The 17,627-nt window shown below is 51.6% G+C and overlaps 1 protein-coding gene across 1 annotated transcript; it reads right to left on the bottom strand.

Moving 5' to 3' along the window:
* Positions 1-16,921: 16,921 nt before the first annotated feature.
* SMIM38 (small integral membrane protein 38) lies at positions 16,922-17,077 on the bottom strand. Its single transcript, XM_036860088.1, has one exon. The coding sequence runs from the start codon at positions 17,075-17,077 to the stop codon at positions 16,922-16,924; it is 156 nt and encodes a 51-aa protein (XP_036715983.1).
* Positions 17,078-17,627: the final 550 nt, after the last annotated feature.

The following is a 17,627-nucleotide window of genomic DNA, read 5'->3' as shown; positions in this document are numbered from 1 at the left end:
GACCATTCAGGGCTTCCCTGGTGGCACAGTGGTTGAGAGTCTGCCTGCCAATGCAGGAGACACGGGTTCGATCCCTGGTCTGGGAAGATCCCACATGCCGCAGAGCGGCTGGGCCCGTGAGCCACAATTACTGAGCCTGCGCGTCTGGAGCCTGTGCTCCGCAGCAAGGGAGGCCGCGATGGTGAGAGGACCGCGCACCGCGATGAAGAGACGCCCCCGCTTGTCGCAACTGGAGAAAGCCCTCGCACAGAAACGAAGACCCAACACAGCCAAAAATAAATAAATAAATAAAAAAGAATAATTAAAAAAAAAAAAAGGACCATTCAGAGGACAAAAAGGAAAGAGCTCCCAAATTTAAAAATAAAAATCACAGCAGAAGTGATAACTCAATAAAAGAGTTTAAAAATGAAGTGGAGAAAATATCCCAGGAAGTAAAATAAAAAGAGAAGGAGAGGGAAGAAGAAAATGAGAGAGAGGATAAGAAGGATAAAAATATAGAAGAAGGATAAAAATATAGAAGATCCAACATCCAAATAGCAGGCACTACAGATGTATCTGAGAGGAAGAACAGAAAATACCATCAATGAAATCATTCAAGACAGTTCCCAGCACTGAAGGGCTTTGTTTCCAGATTGAAGAGTCCCACGAAATATCCAGCATAGAAAATAAATATAGACCTGCACCATAGCACATCGTTGTGAAATTTCAGTACACTTGGGACAAAAAGAAGTTTCTACAAGCTTTGGTGGGGGAGGGGGAAGCCGATTACATACAGAAGGTCAGTTCTCAGAGTGGTTTCAAGATTCTCAACAGAATTTCTTGGGTGCAAGAAAACAGTGGAGCAATGCCTTCAAAATTCTACAGGAAAATTATTTCCTATCCAAAATCCTATGGCCAGCCAATGTATCCATCAAGTATAATGATGGAACAAAAACCATTTCAGACATGCAAGGTCTCAAAAAAATTTGCCTACGAGTTAACAATTTCTCAAGAAGCTACTGAAAGATGTGCTACCCCAATGTGAGAAAATAAACCAAGAAGGAGACTGGAGATGGAAGAAGTAGTTCGTCCACCACGGGTGAGGGGTGAAGGAGGTCCCGGGAAACCTATGAAGGGAGATCCCGGGATAGCAGGGATGCTCTCAGAGTACTGCAGGTCCAGGTGACAGCCACGTGACTCAAGATTTCTGTTGCCACTGTACCACTTTCACCCGAGGCAGGTTGCTGGAGTGAGAATCTTGTCCACTGGCTTATCTTGACCAAATGCTAATGATGTTCCTTCTCTTTCTCCTGCCCAGCAGCCTTCATCAGTCGAGAACTTACGCTTCATCCCCCAGAAGTGTTCTACTCTGACCTATTCCTGAGAGCGGGAAGTTGGCCACAGCAAGCATAGAAGCAGATGGTACAAAGCAATCCACTCTCTCTACCATCCTTCTACGGTGACCAGACACCCCGGCCGCAGTGAGCCCTGTGCCTACCCCATTCTCGAGGTCAGAAAGGATTTGGGCACACTCGAGCCAGCAAGCAGGCTCTGACCCAGAGGTTCCCTTCAGCTTGCCATCATATTGTATATTTTCCTGGGAGCCTTCAGCTCTTGGTGAAAATATTGCCTTTTCCTTCCACCATTTGGTTTGTACCTCCTACTCCATTTTTCAGAACTAAACAATGTATTATTGAGGGATTGTGGCAGACACTGGGCAGATGGTCACCACGCCTGTTTCTCCTTCCTTCTGGAGGCCCGCCTAGACCACACACATCGCCCAGCCTCCCTCGCAGATAGGTTCAGGTACATCACTGAGCAACACCCAATGATGTACAGCACCTCCAGGCCTGGCCAGAAAAGTCTCCTGCTCCTTTTCTCTGTGTATCCTCTGCCAGCCCAACAAAGGGCACCAAAAGGAGGCTTCCCAGGTTTTGGGGGATGGTACAGTCTCTGGGAGGGAGGGTTCTGGGTCCCTGCATGACGGCATGGAGCAGAGCCCCAGCCCAACATGCACTGCAATGTCATAAATAAGAAATACACATTGTTTGGATTAGGCCACTGTAATTGGGGGGGGGAGGGGTTGGTGGTTACAGCAATTAACATACCCTGATTAATGAGGGACATTTACATAGGTGGTAAAACTGGAGAGAAAAATCTAAGAAAGATTTGTAAGAGCACCATTTCTGACACAAAGTAGGTAGGTACTTAGTAAACTTTTGCTCAGCAAATCAATGAACAAACAAGTCTGTTCTCTGAAAGGTGGTCTCTGCGTCCTGTCTGCACAGGCGTGCGGCCCAGAGGGAGCATGAAAAGTTTACAGCTGATTTGTTGGTGTGGTGGGGATGTGGGTGATATTTCTCCTGTTATTCTTAGGATAAGATTGTTTTGCAATAAACATGTAGGGAATGTGGGCCCAGCCTCTCCCACGTTATATACAGCAAGCGTAAAAACATCTATGCGCACAGCTCTCCAGACAGCTGTTTCTTTGCAAGCAAGAGCTCATTTCTCCTCCAAGCAGGCAGGATCCAGCCACCGGGCATCCCCCTTCCAGCAACCCGGCTTTCCAAACCCACCCTCCACTGGCCCCAACACACAAGGTCCGCAGCCCTGCCTTCCCTTAGAAAGCACCCCCTTCCAAACATCCTCTACAGCTTTCGAGGCTGAGTCCAGGTGTCCCCAGGCTGGGACTCCTCACCCCTCCTGTGTCCTCCCCAGGACTCTCTGCAGTGGCATTTGTCCACCCACAGTGCCCAGAGAACAACATGCCAAGGGTAAGGGGCTGGGGCCCACTGTAGTCAGACTGCCTCTGCCCACAGCCCGGATGCTCACTTGCCAAAGGGGTGGGGGGGGGCAAATTGCTTCGAGGCCCAGGGATGGTGACAGCACCTGCCCCAGCGGAGGTTTGTGAAAAATACATGAAAGGATGCACAGAATGTTGTTAGGAAGGTGACTAGCCCCTGTGGGTCATTCAGTAAGCCTTGGCCCTGACGTAGAGGCTGCATCTTCGTCCAGCTCCCGCAGTGGCCCCTTAACCCCTCAAGGGCAACACTCACACCCTCCTCACCGGTAAATGGCCCCATGGGCCATGGGGACAGACCTGCAGGCTTGTCCAGCATCCGAGGAGTGGAGATGAAGCCGTGCCTGCTGATGGAAGCTGCAAGGCTAGAGGCAGGAAGCCCTTGACACTGGCATCTCCATCGCTCCAGCCTCTCCGAGTTGGCTGGACCAGGAGGGGCTGCGGCACAGGCACCAGCCAGAAGCCAGGCCCCAGGGGGGAATGGATGAAGGAATGGGGACGTGTAGCCAGAGGAGAGTATACGCAGAAGAGCCAGTCAACCCCGAAACGGGGGCTAAGCACCTACTAGGCGCCAGGTGCCATCCTCAAGTGAGCAAAACAGTGACACAGGCAGGCCAACCCCTGCCCTCCGGGGCTTGCACTCCAGACAATTCATTAAATGAAAAGAGGACCCAGAGAAGACAATTAATACATAGAGCAGCATCAGCTGGTACCAAGTTCTATGGCAGAAAATAAAGGCAGGTAAGCAAGGAGATAGGATGCTGAGTGGGCCGGGGGGGTGGGGGAGTGTCAGGGGAGGCTTTCTCCGTGTGTGACATTCCAGCAGACACTCGCATGAGCCTTATGGGTTTCTGAGTGGTTTGCTCTCAGATCCATTGCAGTCCTGCCCGGGCTCTGTAGAAACGGGACTACATTTCCCAGAGTCCTTTGCCCTCAGGGTCTGGGTGGCTCGGCCAATGGAGGCCCCAGTGGAGGAGTGGAGGGCGGGATGAGTGAGAGGCTGAGGTACTTCCTCCCTCTCTCCCTCCTCCCTGTTCCCAGGGCCCGCCAGGTGAGCCCCAACATGGCTTGGGTTCTGCTGGATGCCTGCACCTCTGCGCTCTGGTGACATGGCCTCCTGCCTGTGTCCCACCAGCCCTAGGGACACCAGCTCCCTGCTGTTGCTGGTCTCCAGCAAGAGTGACAGAGGAGTGTTTCCCCATAACCATAACACAAGTGCTGTAAGGGAAAGCAAACTACCATTTCTCCTTGGCTATTTCTTCTTTTCTCTCCTTCCTGAATCTGGGTGGTTTTTTTTTCCCCCAGCCTCCTTCTCCTTTGCTCCCTTTGCTCCTTTAAGTGAGAAGCAGCTTTTTGGCTGATCAGAGAAGCTGCCATTTCCCCATCGGCATTTGCCCAAAGCTGTGCCCTTGAAATCACTCTTATCACCGGGTCCTCACGCATCTGACAACCTCATTTGCTTCTTTTCCAAACTTGACACCTCTGGTTAAAACAATAAATCGATGGCAATGTCTCACGTCTGCCTGGTCAACAGTCTAGTAGGAGAATCTCAGATGTCCCTAAGATGCACACCAGCCCTGGAGATGGACTGTGGCCAAGGGGAAGTGGGCTTATCCCTCTTCCATGAGAACCGCGCCATGACCCCCTTGAGTGCTTTCTTGAGTTGAACCTGGTGGCCCTGCCCAATCAGTACACGACTGCACTTGTAGAGATGGGGTACAACGCTGACCATCACTGGCATGGTTAATTTTATGTGTCAACTTGGCTGGACCACAGGGTGCTCGGATAATTGATCAAACATTACTCTGGATGTGTCTGGGAGGGTGTTTTTAGATGGGGATAACATGTGAGTTGGTAGACCCAATTATGGATTGCACTACCTGTGTGGTGGGCCTCGTCCAATCAGTTGAAGACCTGACTAGAAGAAAAAGCCCAGCCTCCTCTGAGCAAGAGAGCCTTCTCCAGCAGACGGCCTTCAGGCTTCATCTGCAAAATCAGCTCTTCCTGGTTCTACAGCAGACTGTTTTCAGACTCTAACTGAACATTGGGACTTCTGGGTCTCCAGCCTGGAAAGTCTGTATTTGCCAGCCTCCATAATCATGTGAGCCAATTCCGTATAATAAATCTCTTTTTATATATATACACACCCTGTTGGTTCTGTTTGTCCGGAAAACCTTGGCTAATACAATCACCAAATGTCCCAGTAATGTTTAGGTGAAGCCCCTTGTGACAAATTTCTTTTACAAATAAGTGCTAGGGAACATTTACTGTTCCTGAGGAGTGGCATATTTTCTCCAATGGCCGTGCAAATTCTAAACCTTTCATTCTTTCCCTGCTCCCTTTGGCTGCCAGGAATTTGTAGCTTGGCCACAGCAACCGCAGAGGGAGCCTGTTTCCTACCCCACCTCCTCCTTGGATTCACCTTCCTTGTTTAACGTCTATTTTCCCATGATCCTGACTTCTCATTTTTGGTGTGTGTTACTCTTCCATTGCTTGTTCTTCCTACAAAGTGCTGGGAGCTGAGGATGGATCGAAGTGTTTTCTTTCCCTCTCCGCTGGCCCCTGCCCAATCCGCTGGGAAGGAGTGGGTTGTCAGGCATGTGCTCAGGGTGGGGTGAGACCACAATCAGACAGCTGTCCACACCGCTGTGGTGAGCGCTCACCAGATACCTTGGGGGCCCCGGGGATGTGGGTGAAGACAGCCGGGGAAGGGGGGGAAGAGCTCCCATGGGCATCTTGCGGAAACTGCCATTGACAGACCATCCATCTGCCTGCCCATCCCCAAGATCAGCTAGAGACAGCTCACTCAATCCCAAGACCCTGGGGCTCTAAGGAAACGTCCTCACCTGCCCCCAGCCCATAGCACTTCCAGAAATGGACGAGCCCACCTCGGCCGGCTTCAAATTCCCAAAGCACAAGGCTTTGCCAAACAGATTCCAAAACGTGAGGCTACCCACCACACACCAAATCCAGAAGATCCCAGCACATACTCCTGCCAAGGCTGCCCCCATCGTTATCAATGGTGGGAAGAAGCGGGTGGGAGAGGGTGGCCGTTTCTCTCTGATTCTCCTGCTAATTTCTGTCTCTCTGAGGTCATGACAAGAATAGCTGACGTCCAAAGTGTTTGTTCTCCTGACAGGCAGCAAATGCTTCTTAGGAGGATGAAAATGGGGTATCGTGTTAGGCCATCGTCATGGGTCTTGGCCTCAAAGGCTTACAGGGAAGTGAAGAGAAGGCAAGCCTTAGAGAAAAGGGCAGCACAAGGGTGTCTGTGTGTCCTGACACCTCCTGGCTCTCTGTGCTGTAGGCCACGCAGTCAGGGTCTCTTTTACGAATGAGGAGGTTGAATGTAGCAGGTTTACTGAAAGGGTGTACCAGTTAGGATATGGACCAAGCTGTATAACTAACAGCCCCAGAACAGACAATAGCTTTGTCTCCCTCCATCCGCGCCTTCACACATGCCCAGTGACATCTCCTTCACCATCCCTTCCTGATGTTTCGAGTAGGATCCCCAGAGCTTGTCAGTCATTTTCTTGTATGAGACCATAATTATGATTCATTCTGTCATTAAGACTCATTTTGGGGGTATCAATGAATCCAATCAAGTCCAAATCAGCTCCGTGTTCTCACATCTAATTCAACATTCTTTTACCTTGTCTTCCCTAAGTTCAGCCCTGTCCCATGACTCAGGTAGAGGTGGGGACCTCAGTCTGTCCCTTTTCTCTCCTTTCCATCTCCCCCTCTCTAGGAACTGGGGGCTGAAAGGAGGGGTGGGGGCAGAGGAGACATTTCTACCTGATTGGGATGATTATAATCCAGCCAATGTGGCAAAAGCAAGATGCTGGCCCTCCATCTGGAACCTCTGTGGGTTCGTTGGGGACCCATGTGAATGCTGTCTGGCTGACCTCTTGTGACCTTGCAAGCCCTCCTCATCTCCTGCCCCCAGATCTCCACCCCACAGACTCTAACTTCTGGGGGTCGTCTCCTCCAGCAGGCTGCCTGCAGGAGCGGTGTCCCTGAAGGATGGCTCCAGCCTTCCACCCACTGCCTTCCTCAGTTTCCCTTGGTCCACAAGGAAGTTGTCATCCCTGTTGTATTAGTCAGGACACGGGCAAAGCTGCTGTAACAAAGAGCCCCAAAATACAACAGCACGCATAAGATGGCCTTTCAACTCTCTTGTGACAATCTAGAGTTTGAGGGTGGTCCAAGACAGGCCAGGGGCTCCACACTATGAGGCTGCCCATGGAACTGGGTTCATTCCATTGCGTCGCTCATCCACACCCAAGGGAATCACTTCCTTTTCAAGGGTGGAGCTGACAGCTTCATCCATCCCTTTCTTGCACGTCCTGTTGACCACAACCCAATCTCATGGCATACCTGCCACAAGGAGAGCTGGGGAAGTGGTCTCTAGCTGGTGACACTGCTCAGCTGAGCCTCAGGAGTCCTATCAGTAAGGACGATGGGGGCAATGACTCGACCCTATGGGAAAATTCAGAGTCTCTGCCACACTTACCCATAACTAAGGGGGTCCGTGCAGGTGACCCCACTGCCTCTCTCTTCATTCTGCCCCTGGGGCAGCTCCAGCCAGCCTCCAGTCCCCTGAGTTTACAGGAGAGAAGCAGGTACCAGTGACTACGTTCATGTGTGACCCCCAGGTCCAGAGAATCCCAGACGAGCTCTCCCAGCCTTTACCCTCCCACCACTTTCTGAGCCCCCAGCGACCCTCAGCCACGATCCCACATCACAGAAATCATCGCCCTTTGCTCCCTGCAGGCGCCCCAGGCTCTGAGTAGTTTTATGGGGACCTCCCAACTTTGGCTTGGCCAGAAGAGACAGAATCACCTGCAATGCCATGGCACCCACTAACCAATGACCCCCAGGCACCCATTTTCCAGCCCCATTTAAGCTGGAGGTGGGTGATGGGGTTGACAGCTGGGGACATTCTATTCTTTCTGTCAGACGGGACAAAGAGCCTCGCACCTCTCAAGAACACAGGGCTCTTATCATCTTATCAGCATCGTGGCTTCAGCCAAATTCCTGAGACAATGAGAAAAGTCCCATCCGACACACCGATACACACAGCCCCGGGGAAGCTTCTGGGCTTTCCTGCAATCTGACATGGACAGGCTCTGTGCGTTGCCTCTGCTCAGAGAGCTTTGCAGAAGACAGTTGTCCTGTCCCCGTCTTGCAGACAGGAACCTGGTCCTCATGAGGGTCAAACTTGTGCCCAGGTCACGTGCGGAGAGGAGAAGATAAGGGATTCAAACCCAGGTGACCGGTGGCTCAGAACGTAGCCCTGGATGGCCACCTCCCCAAGGGTGGATCCGTGCAGAACTCCCTCCCGCACCTCTGCCCTATAATCCCTCCTGGCCCCTCCAGCACCAGGTGCTGATGTTCTCTCCGAGGATTTCCCCAAACGCCCCTCAGTCCTCCCTCCCCGTTCTTTGCCCCTGACCCCTGGGCATCTCCAGAAACCCTCCGCCCCTGGCTTCTGTGGCCCAGCACTCAGCTCTCCTCCGCCTCCCCCTCTCCCTCCTCCTCCTCCTCCTCCAATGATGATGACAAGCACGTAACCCCCCGTAACTTCTAACTCTGCACATGCTTCCCCAGTGACCATCACAGGGTTCTCCCTGAACCCCCGGGGGTTAGGGAAGCGGCCCAAGTCCTGTCCCTGCTTTGTCTCAGACCTCCGACACTTCCTCTCACATCATTTCCATGGTCCAGACCCCCTGACCTCTGCCCAAGCTTCTGTCCCCTCCCCATCCCCTGGACCTCCTACCCCGTTAATCCATCACCCTCATTGCTCCCAGGAACCATCCTCAAGCGCAGATCCAGGATCATTACTCCCTTGAAGGTTACCTCCTGTTTGTATGCTAAAGTCCTAACTCCTAGGTAAAAGTCAAAGCCCTCACACTTTGGACCCAACCTACGCTGCACTGTACATCTTCACTCCCTCCTCTACACATCCAGCACCCAGACCAGTGGATCTCAACTTGAGGACCATGGGAATCACCTGGGGTAGCTTGTTAGCCCTATTTCTGGGTCCCACTCTCAGAGATTTAAAGCCAGCTGGTCTGGGGGGGGGGGTGCCAGGAATCTGCATGTGTACCCAGGTGATCTGAGCAGTCCTGATGAGGATCCTAAATGTGCCACGAGCATCCAGCCTCCCAGCCCTTGCTCACACTGTTCCTTCTGCCTGGAACACCACCCCTGCCCTATGTGCCTATCAGAGTAGCCCAAGTCTTACTTCCAGTGACACCTCCTCCAGGAAGCTTTCCCCAGGCCCTGAGAGCGAATTAACGCCCCTTCCCTGTGTGTATGTCCATGACGCTCTGCCCCGTGGTTAGAGCCCTTAGGGCCATCTGCCCGATGTGGGCATTATTCACACGTCATCTATTTTCCCCACTCAACCAACAGCCACTGAGGCAGGGATCACCTCATCCATCTATCCCGCCCGTGTGCCGAGCCCGTGCAGGTGCTAACACCTGTGGCGGGTGTGAGCGAGTGAAAGAGAGTCTCCGATGGCCCGAGGCTCCAGGCATTGCTGAGGGCTCCTGGCCCTCCCTGCCGTACCACACTGCTGGGGATCCCTTGGCAGACACATCTGGCTTAAAAAGGAAATACACTGTTTCATGACTTAACTCTTTTTATTTTTAGAACGAGTGATTCATCTCCACCACAGGGGCTCCGCGGGCTGCTCTCGGGGGAGTGGGTTGAGGCCAAGTGGCTGCTCTCAGACCATGCCAGGCCGGGTAGGGGGCCCGGGGCTGGGCTGCCCTGCCCGCACCCGGGGGCCGATGCCTGGCTGAGTGGTGAGCTGGTCACTCCCACCCGCCTGCTCCTCCACATCAAAGCATCTCAGGATGCCCGGGATGCACCTGCAAAAGAGGCAGCTGGGCAGAGGGTGGCACCTGTCATATCCCACCTGGGGGGAATGAGGCGGGGATGAAGGAGTTGTTTCTTGAGGTCTCAGCACCCTGTCCTGTTCCCCCCACACACAGACCGGCTGCAGGGGACTGCCCTGGTGCTCCTGCACCAGCCTAGCTGTGTCGTCCTCGCTACCCCTCCTCCTCCAGGGGAAGAACCTGGTGTCCGCCCCCCGCCTGTCTCCTCCATCTCTGGGGTCGGAAGAAGTACCTGCTCCCCGGCTACGCAGCCTTTCGGTAGGGAGGTAGGGAGGGCAGTTTTAGTGATGCCGTTGGTGCACAGACGGAGGGACCACACCCCCTTTGCCCTGCTTCCCCCCCTCCAGGGGCCCCTTCCCTACTCACCACACTCTAAACACACAAGGCAACATCTGCTCCCTAAACGCCCCCCCAGACCCTCATCCCTTGGCGCCCCCTTTGCTTCACTTTTCCAAGATGTATAACCCACCCATTTCTTCATTTGTTTGACCACATATATGGTCATTAGAGAAAAAAATAGAAAATTCACAAAAACTGATGCAGGATAATAGGAAGAATATAAGGAACGTGTTGCCAGTTATGGCGAAAGAGGGGGTGACGGGCGGGAGAAGACATCTGTATTTGTTCAGAAGCACTCAGAATAGCTCCAGACCAGACACAAGAAACCCAGTACAGTGGATGCATTTTGGGAGGGGGTCAGATAGCTGGGGGGGAGAGGTGAGAGGCAGACTCGCTTTTCACAGGATGCCCTTCTGTACTTTTCAAGGAGGAGGGAGGAGAAGGAAGATGCAAAAGCCAGGATGAGTCCCCAAGACCACCCTCACTTCTGACCCCAATTGCAGGTTTGGGGGGGGTCCCCCGGTTCTCAGTTTCCATCATTTGTTAGAAAGATTCCAAACTCAATGAAAGCTGTTATACTCATAGTTATGGTTTATTACAGCAAAAGGGTACAGATTAAAATCAGCCACGGGCAGAGATGCACGAGGCAGAGTCCAGGAAAGCTCCATGCATGGAGCTCTGGTCATCCTTCCCCATGGAGTTAAGGATGGCGCCAGCTCTTCCCAGCAACACACTCGGAGTATCGCCAACCGGGGAGGCCCCCTGAGCCTTGGTCTGCAGAGTTTTCACTGGCCTCCATGCCCCAGACACACTGGACCACCCACAGGTCTGGCCTTCAGTCCCCAGCCCTTCCGGAGGTAGAACAGACACTGCATGGCCCAAAGCCCCCATCCCAAGTCACATCCTTAGACTGTCTAATGTGGCCCCAGGTCCCAGGTAAACAAAGACACTCTTATCAGGCAGAACATTCCAAGGACCTGGAAATCCCTTCCCAGAAGCTGAGGGCAAAGACCAGAACTCTCTCTGGGTAGGTTAATTCTTTACTACCCAGAAGGTCTTAGAAATAGGATGCCCAGCCATCCCAGTTTGCCCAAGACCTTCTGGTTTTAGCACTGAAATCCCATGTGCCCTGGAGCCCCCAGATCCCTTAGTCCTAAGACAATTAGCCACCCTGCATGTAAGCACCCCTCCACCCTCCCCACAAAAAGGTGGTGGCTGTGTTCTGTGCTGTCTTGGCTAAGATGCCAGTGTGCCAGCCCAGGAGGCCACTCCAGAGGAGCCATCAGATTTTGTGCCGTGAAGGTCCACGTGCAGCCCCAGGTGCCACAGTGGTCCTGGCCTCTCTAAGCCCCAGGCCACAAGCGTGGGCAGCAACGTGGCAAAGGTGCCAGCTTCTCCTGAAGGTCACTGGGCATCAAGGTAGGAAGCGAGAGAGATGGGCGTGGTGGGATTTGTCCCGGAGGGTCAGGTCTGAGCTTCCTCAGCCCAGGCCTCTTCCTTCCTGATGGCCAGCCTCGGGCCTCACGTCCACAATAAAGCTCACCTAGGGCACCTAAGGAAATAACAGAAACCGAAAAAAGGAAATAACTTGACCACCTACAGTGGCTAACACGTTGTCATGAAATTTGCTCCTAGATATTTTGTTCTTTACGTTGCTGTTATAAATGGGATTTTTCATGCCATCACGTCTCCTGATAAATTGCTGTGTGTGTGGTTTCTGCATATTGATTCAGACCCACCCACTTTACTGAATTCTGTTATCAATTGTTTTCATTGATTTTCCTTCGTTTTTCCAAGAAAGGCAGCCATCTCCCTATAAATAATGATGCATCCTCTCCATTCCAGTGTTCATACCTCTAATTTCTTCCTCTTTCTAATTGTGCTGGCTGTGCTTCCAGAACAAATTCAGACAATCGTGGACATCTTCCTCCTGACTCCAGGTTTTGACAGAAAAGCTGCTGGTATTTCCCTATTAATCATGATGTTACTTTTCCTGTTAAGAGAGAACTATTTTTTCAGGTTAAAAACATATCAGTATTTTACCTATTTCTGTTTTATTCAGAGTTTGAGATTGGATGTGAATGTTATCCAGATACCTTTGGAAATATATCAAAGGAAGTTATCAAAAATTTTTTTCTCTTTGGAGCTATTAATAATGTAAATTACATTAATTGATTTTCTTTTTTTTTTAATTTATTTATTTATTTTATTTTATTTTTGGCTATGTTGGGTCTTCGTTTCTGTGCGAGGGCTTTCTCTAGCTGCGGCGAGCAGGGGCCACTCTTCATCGCGCTGCGCGGGCCTCTCACTATCGCGGCCTCTCTTGTTGCGGAGCACAGGCTCCAGACGCGCAGGCTCAGTAGTTGTGGCTCACGGGCCCAGTTGCTCCACGGCATGTGGGATCTTCCCAGACCAAGGCTCAAACCCGTGTCCCCTGCATTGGCAGGCAGATTCTCAACCACTGCGCCACCAGGGAAGCCCCATTAATTGATTTTCTGATGTTCAACCATCCTTGCATTCCTGGAACGCTCTCCACTTGGTCACCATGTTTTATCCCTTTAATATGATGCTTAATTCAATGGTTTATATTTTTTCATCAATATTCTTAAGTGACACTGGTATGCGTTTTCTCTTTCTGTACTACCTTTGGTGGATTTGGGCATCAATGAATGCTTACTACATTAAAAAGAAATGGGAACTGTCCTTCTTTTATGTGCTAGAGCAGTTTAAGTAGTGTTGTATCACCTGTTCTTTTTTGGCGTGATAAGGGGTCTTCCTCTGAAACATTCTGGACCTCTATGCTTTTTTTTTTTAAGGAGGGTAGACTTGGACAACTTCTTGTTTCTCCAAGGGTAATCCATTTGTGTAGATATTACATCTCTTTGGGGGTCATTTTTTATAAATTGTGTTCCCTATGTTTTCAACTTCTCAAAACCCTTCAAATACGCCAGAACCTTTTTCCTGGGAATTGAGTTTTCCATGTCTCTGTAGTTGTTTCCCCATAGGCTTTTTAATTTTGTGTGTGTTTCCTTCTCCTTTTTTCTTGATTGGGTTGGTTAATAATGTCCCTTTTATTGTTGGGTGTCTTCCCCTCAAAAACACCACTTAAAAATGGCTAAGATGGTAAATTTTATGTCGTGTATTTTAACACAATGAGGAAGAAGAAGAAGAAGAGGAAGAAGAAGAAGAGGAAGAAGAAGAAGGAGGAGAAGAAGGAGGAGGAGGAGAAGAAAAGGAATTGAGAAGAAATGTTTTTAAAAAAAGAAAGAAAGAAATCCAGGATTTGGATACATTAGTTAATTCTATCAGTGTTAATACATTAATTTCCTCTCTTACCTTTACTTCTGCCTTCTGTCTTTCTTAGCTTTGTTCCATTGTTCTTTTTTAAATTTATTGAGTCATATGCTTAATCCATCAATTTTTATTCATGTTTATTAATAAAGGCATTTAAGTCCATAACTTTTCCTCCGAGAACTGCTTTAGCTGCATCTCATAGGTTCTAGTATGCTGTAGTTACATTATCACTTAATACCCCTCCTCCAGGAAGCTCCCTTCTGTGTTCCTATAACACACAATCCACTCACACACCATAGCACTTTCACTACACTATGAAGGCCTGCTGCAGTGCTGTGCAATATTAAAAAAAAAAAAAAAATGTGAGCTACATATGTAATTTTAAATTTTCTAGTAGCCACACTAAAATGCATTAAGAGAAACAGGTGAGATTAATTGTAATATTTTATTTAACCCAAGGTGTCCAAAATATTATCATTTCAATGTATAATCAGTAGAAAACCATTATTAATTAGATTTTACAGTATTTTCTGTGCCAAGCCTTCAAAATCTGGTGTGTGTTTTACACTTTTAGGACAACTTAATTCACACTGGCCACAGTCTTAGTGGTTAATAGCCTCGTGTGCCTTGTGCAGGTCTAATACTCGTTTGTAGTCTAGCTGCCCATTTCTTGCCTCCCAGACTGCAAGCTACCTGAAGAGCAGGCACTTCACTTTCAACATCGTATCCATGACGCCTCCCACGTTGTGAGGTTGCCAGCGCCCAGTGAGGCTTACTGAGTTAACGACTAGCACTACTCCTCCATTTACCCATCTGCAGCTCATCACTGTCATTCACTTAGCCATCAGCTATTCACAGCCTACCCTCCATGTGCTGCAGTCTTTGTCCGTTGCTACCAGGTGTGAGTAAAGAAGCATCTCCATGTATCTCTAAGAAGGAATAAGTCCCTTTCATCCTTAGACTGTCTTACTGGAACAAATTCTTAGGAACCCCAAGGAACCATGAGAAGTTCCACCCTCTGACTCCAGGCTGGAGCTGCCAAGGACAGGTGAACACAGCTGATATTTCTAAATGGCAGACAAGGGCAAAGCTGGCACATAAGGATGCCACTAAAGACACACAAATACCCAAGATAGTGTCCTGGATAAAGACTGCAATGACAAAGAATGGCCAAGGAACCATGTCTCAGCATCTAGGGATGCCATGTGACATAATTCTAGTTTATGGCATATAAATTTAAGGGTTTCTGGGAAGCTTTGCTTCCCTGATACAGATATCTCTCCCTCTCTATCACCCTTTTCTTTCTCTTCCTGCCTGGAATTCACTCAAGATGCCTGGAGTAGCTGCAGCCTTTTTGTAACCATGAAGACCAAAGCTTCATGCTAAGGATGGCAGAGCAGAAATATGGAAGGATCTGGGTCCTTGATGATATCATGGAGCTGCCATACCACAACCTGGGAATGTCAAATGCCAGACTTCTTGCTACATGTAAAAGAAAAATGAAAAAAAGAAGAAAAAAAAAAAACTTCTCTTGTTTAAGTCACTGTTTGACTACGTGTCTGTTACTTGCAGCTGAATACAACCTCTGCCTATGTGGGACCAGGACACAGCCTCTCTTGACTCAGCCGCAGTGTTTCGAGTGCCTACACTGAGTCAGACATGTGTCAGGAGGCTATAGACGGTTGATGCGTGGATGCAGAGGGCTTGTACTCTGATGAGTAATTCTGACAAAATTCTGACTAGTAATTTCATCAGTTGCAAGTGACAGAAACCAGTGTAAACTGGCTTAAGGAAAAGGAAAAAAAAAAACAATCTATCGGTCAATGTAACTGGAAAGGGGTTCAGATAACGTTGGCAGAATCCCGCCTTCTCGCGTGGTTCCAGCTTCGTTGGCTACCTCCATTCCCTCTGCTGGACAACCCCAACAGGAGAGTGTGTCCCCTCCCCGATTCCAGCAAGAGCCCCCGGATTCTAGCTCGTGGACCAAATGGTGAACCTCAAATCTACATGCCCATGTGGACACGCAGGTCACACACACTCAGCAATGGGCCAGCCTGGAGTGTGTCATGTGAGCCTCTGACTTCTCCCTCCATCCAAGGGGCTGCTTTGCCCAGGACACAGGGGTTTCTCAGGTCGTGGGACTTTTAGTTTTAAAACCTGGCAATACCGGGCAAACCTCCCTCCACTAGTACACGCTCATGACAGCGAATGTGATTCCTCTTCCTTAGAGAGATCAGCAAAATCATACGTGGTCATTTTAAAGAAAATCGGATGACATTTTCCCTAAAGAGAATGAGAACACCCCCTCCCCGAACCCGGCGATCAAGAGCCCTCAGGACCCCGTGGCCAGTTGTCCTTACACAGGGGGGACACGAGTTCTGCTCGGCCACTGGCTATCACAACTGCCCAGAGGATAGCCATGTACCAGGCCTCAACGAATCACGCCCGTGGTCCCTTCTGCCAAGATGCCGCAAGGCGGACGGCTCCCGGCTAAGGGGGCCCAAGTGCCCGCTCACCAACTCCAGCCCCCTAACGGCCACCTAAGACTCCAGGCTGACCCAAGTCCTTTTGGAATTAATGGTGTCACCAGGCTCCAGCCTCCCAGGAACGTCTTGAATCAGCTGATGCTTCTCGGTCTGCGGGACTTGGCCACTGGTGTTGTCAAAATCTCCCGGGTGATTCAGATCTGCTGCCAGGTCGAGAAGCACCGAGCCACCACGTGCTGCCCCTTAAGTCAGGTGTGAACCGGCTGGTGTGACAGGAGGGGGCACAGGGGGTGCCGGATTCTTGGGCACCCGTCGAGCTTCTCTGCCTGTCCGTCTTCTCAGGGGTGTCTCAGCCGCACACTTAAAAGCACCAAGGAACAGAGGGCCCTGGGCCCTGTGACTTCTCCATTAAATTGTCCTCCACATGTCCTGTAGTTTGCATATTGGGGGGGGATGGCTCACCCCACCCCTTACCTGACCCTCCTGATAACCTTCGGTGGGGGCTGGGGGCAGGGACTATTGCGTCCATTTAAGAGATGGGGAAAGAGAGTTTGCCCACAGTCAGCCAGAGCTGGACTTGAACTCAGAGTCTCATGTCTGTCTTGAGACTCTCCCAGTGGTCTGCTCTGGGGAAACCAGGGCACTGTCTGCGCTTACTTATCCCTGCAGGAGACTGAGTCAGGGGGTGGCTTTTGGTGGCAGGGCTGGCTTGTGATGTGGTCACATCTGTCCTTGCAACCCCTCCACCCAGCCCCTCTGGCTCACACCCACCTCTTCCTGCAAACACGTTTATAAAGCATTGGAAGCAGGGAAAGTATTAAAGCAAGACCCACTCCCAGGATCACTCACTTCAACACAGGACACCAGACCTGGTGGAGAGACGGGCAGGGGGCCCCCCCATCCCCCGATGGGGGACGTGACCAGGACAGCCCTGGTCAGTCCAGGTGGGGCCAGTCCCTCTCTGCCCCGTGGGCGGGATGCAGGGGGTGGTGTGCCCGCTTTGCTCCCCCTCCCTGTGCCCACCCTCAGCCCCAGGACAGGCCGTCTCTGGGACAGCACCCTCCTGGAGGGACGGCCCTTCGGCGCCTGGAGCTTGAGGCCCCGGGCCGGCAGAGGCCCTAGTCCTCCTTGGGTTTGCGGGGCCGCCGCCGGGCCAGTCTATAATCGATGTAGGTGCCAAGGCAGGACCACAGGATGAAGCGCGCCAGCAGGATGACGACCAGCAGGAGAATGAGCGGGTCGGGGCCCGTGCTCCCCCCGAACCAGGAGGCCATGCCGAGGGCAGGCGCCCCCCAGAGCGGCCGCCCCCCACTGCGTGGTCCGTGTGTGGACCGGCCGGGCACCGGCTTCCAGGTCCAGGTCTGCCAGGTGCCAGCCGTGCGGCCGGGAGCCTGGGCCGCGCGCTCAGTCCAGCCGGGGGTCTCCCGCTCTAACCGACCCGGTCCGCTCTGAGCCCCAAGCCAGGGGCCTCCCCGGCGGGAGAGGACAGATCGGGGACGGCGAGCAGCCTCCTTGGAGAAGAGGCCCCGCGCCATTCATCCCGAGCGGGCGGCTCTCGGGGCCGACAAGGGCCGCATTGTCAGGGCCCAGGCGGGAGGCTCCCCCTGCCCGGCGCTGACGTAATCTCCAAACGTCTCCGGCGGCAGCTGCTGGGCGAAGCTGGCCACCTTCTCCGGGTGCTTTCAGCCGCCCACGCCCGCTCTTCCGGCCCGCCAGACAATCGGGCCCTTTCTCTGCCCAATTAGCTATCACTTCTGCAGGCCGGCGCTGTCCAGCGGCTGCGGGCCCGTCGGGAGGGGCCGGGGAGCCCGGCAGGAGGGCAGG

The sequence above is a fragment of the Balaenoptera musculus genome, chromosome 8 (genome assembly GCF_009873245.2).
Source record: "Balaenoptera musculus isolate JJ_BM4_2016_0621 chromosome 8, mBalMus1.pri.v3, whole genome shotgun sequence".
In the NCBI taxonomy this organism is placed as follows: Eukaryota; Metazoa; Chordata; class Mammalia; order Artiodactyla; family Balaenopteridae; genus Balaenoptera; species Balaenoptera musculus.
Note: the sequence above shows the minus strand (reverse complement) of the source record. Positions and strands in the feature narration are given on the sequence as shown.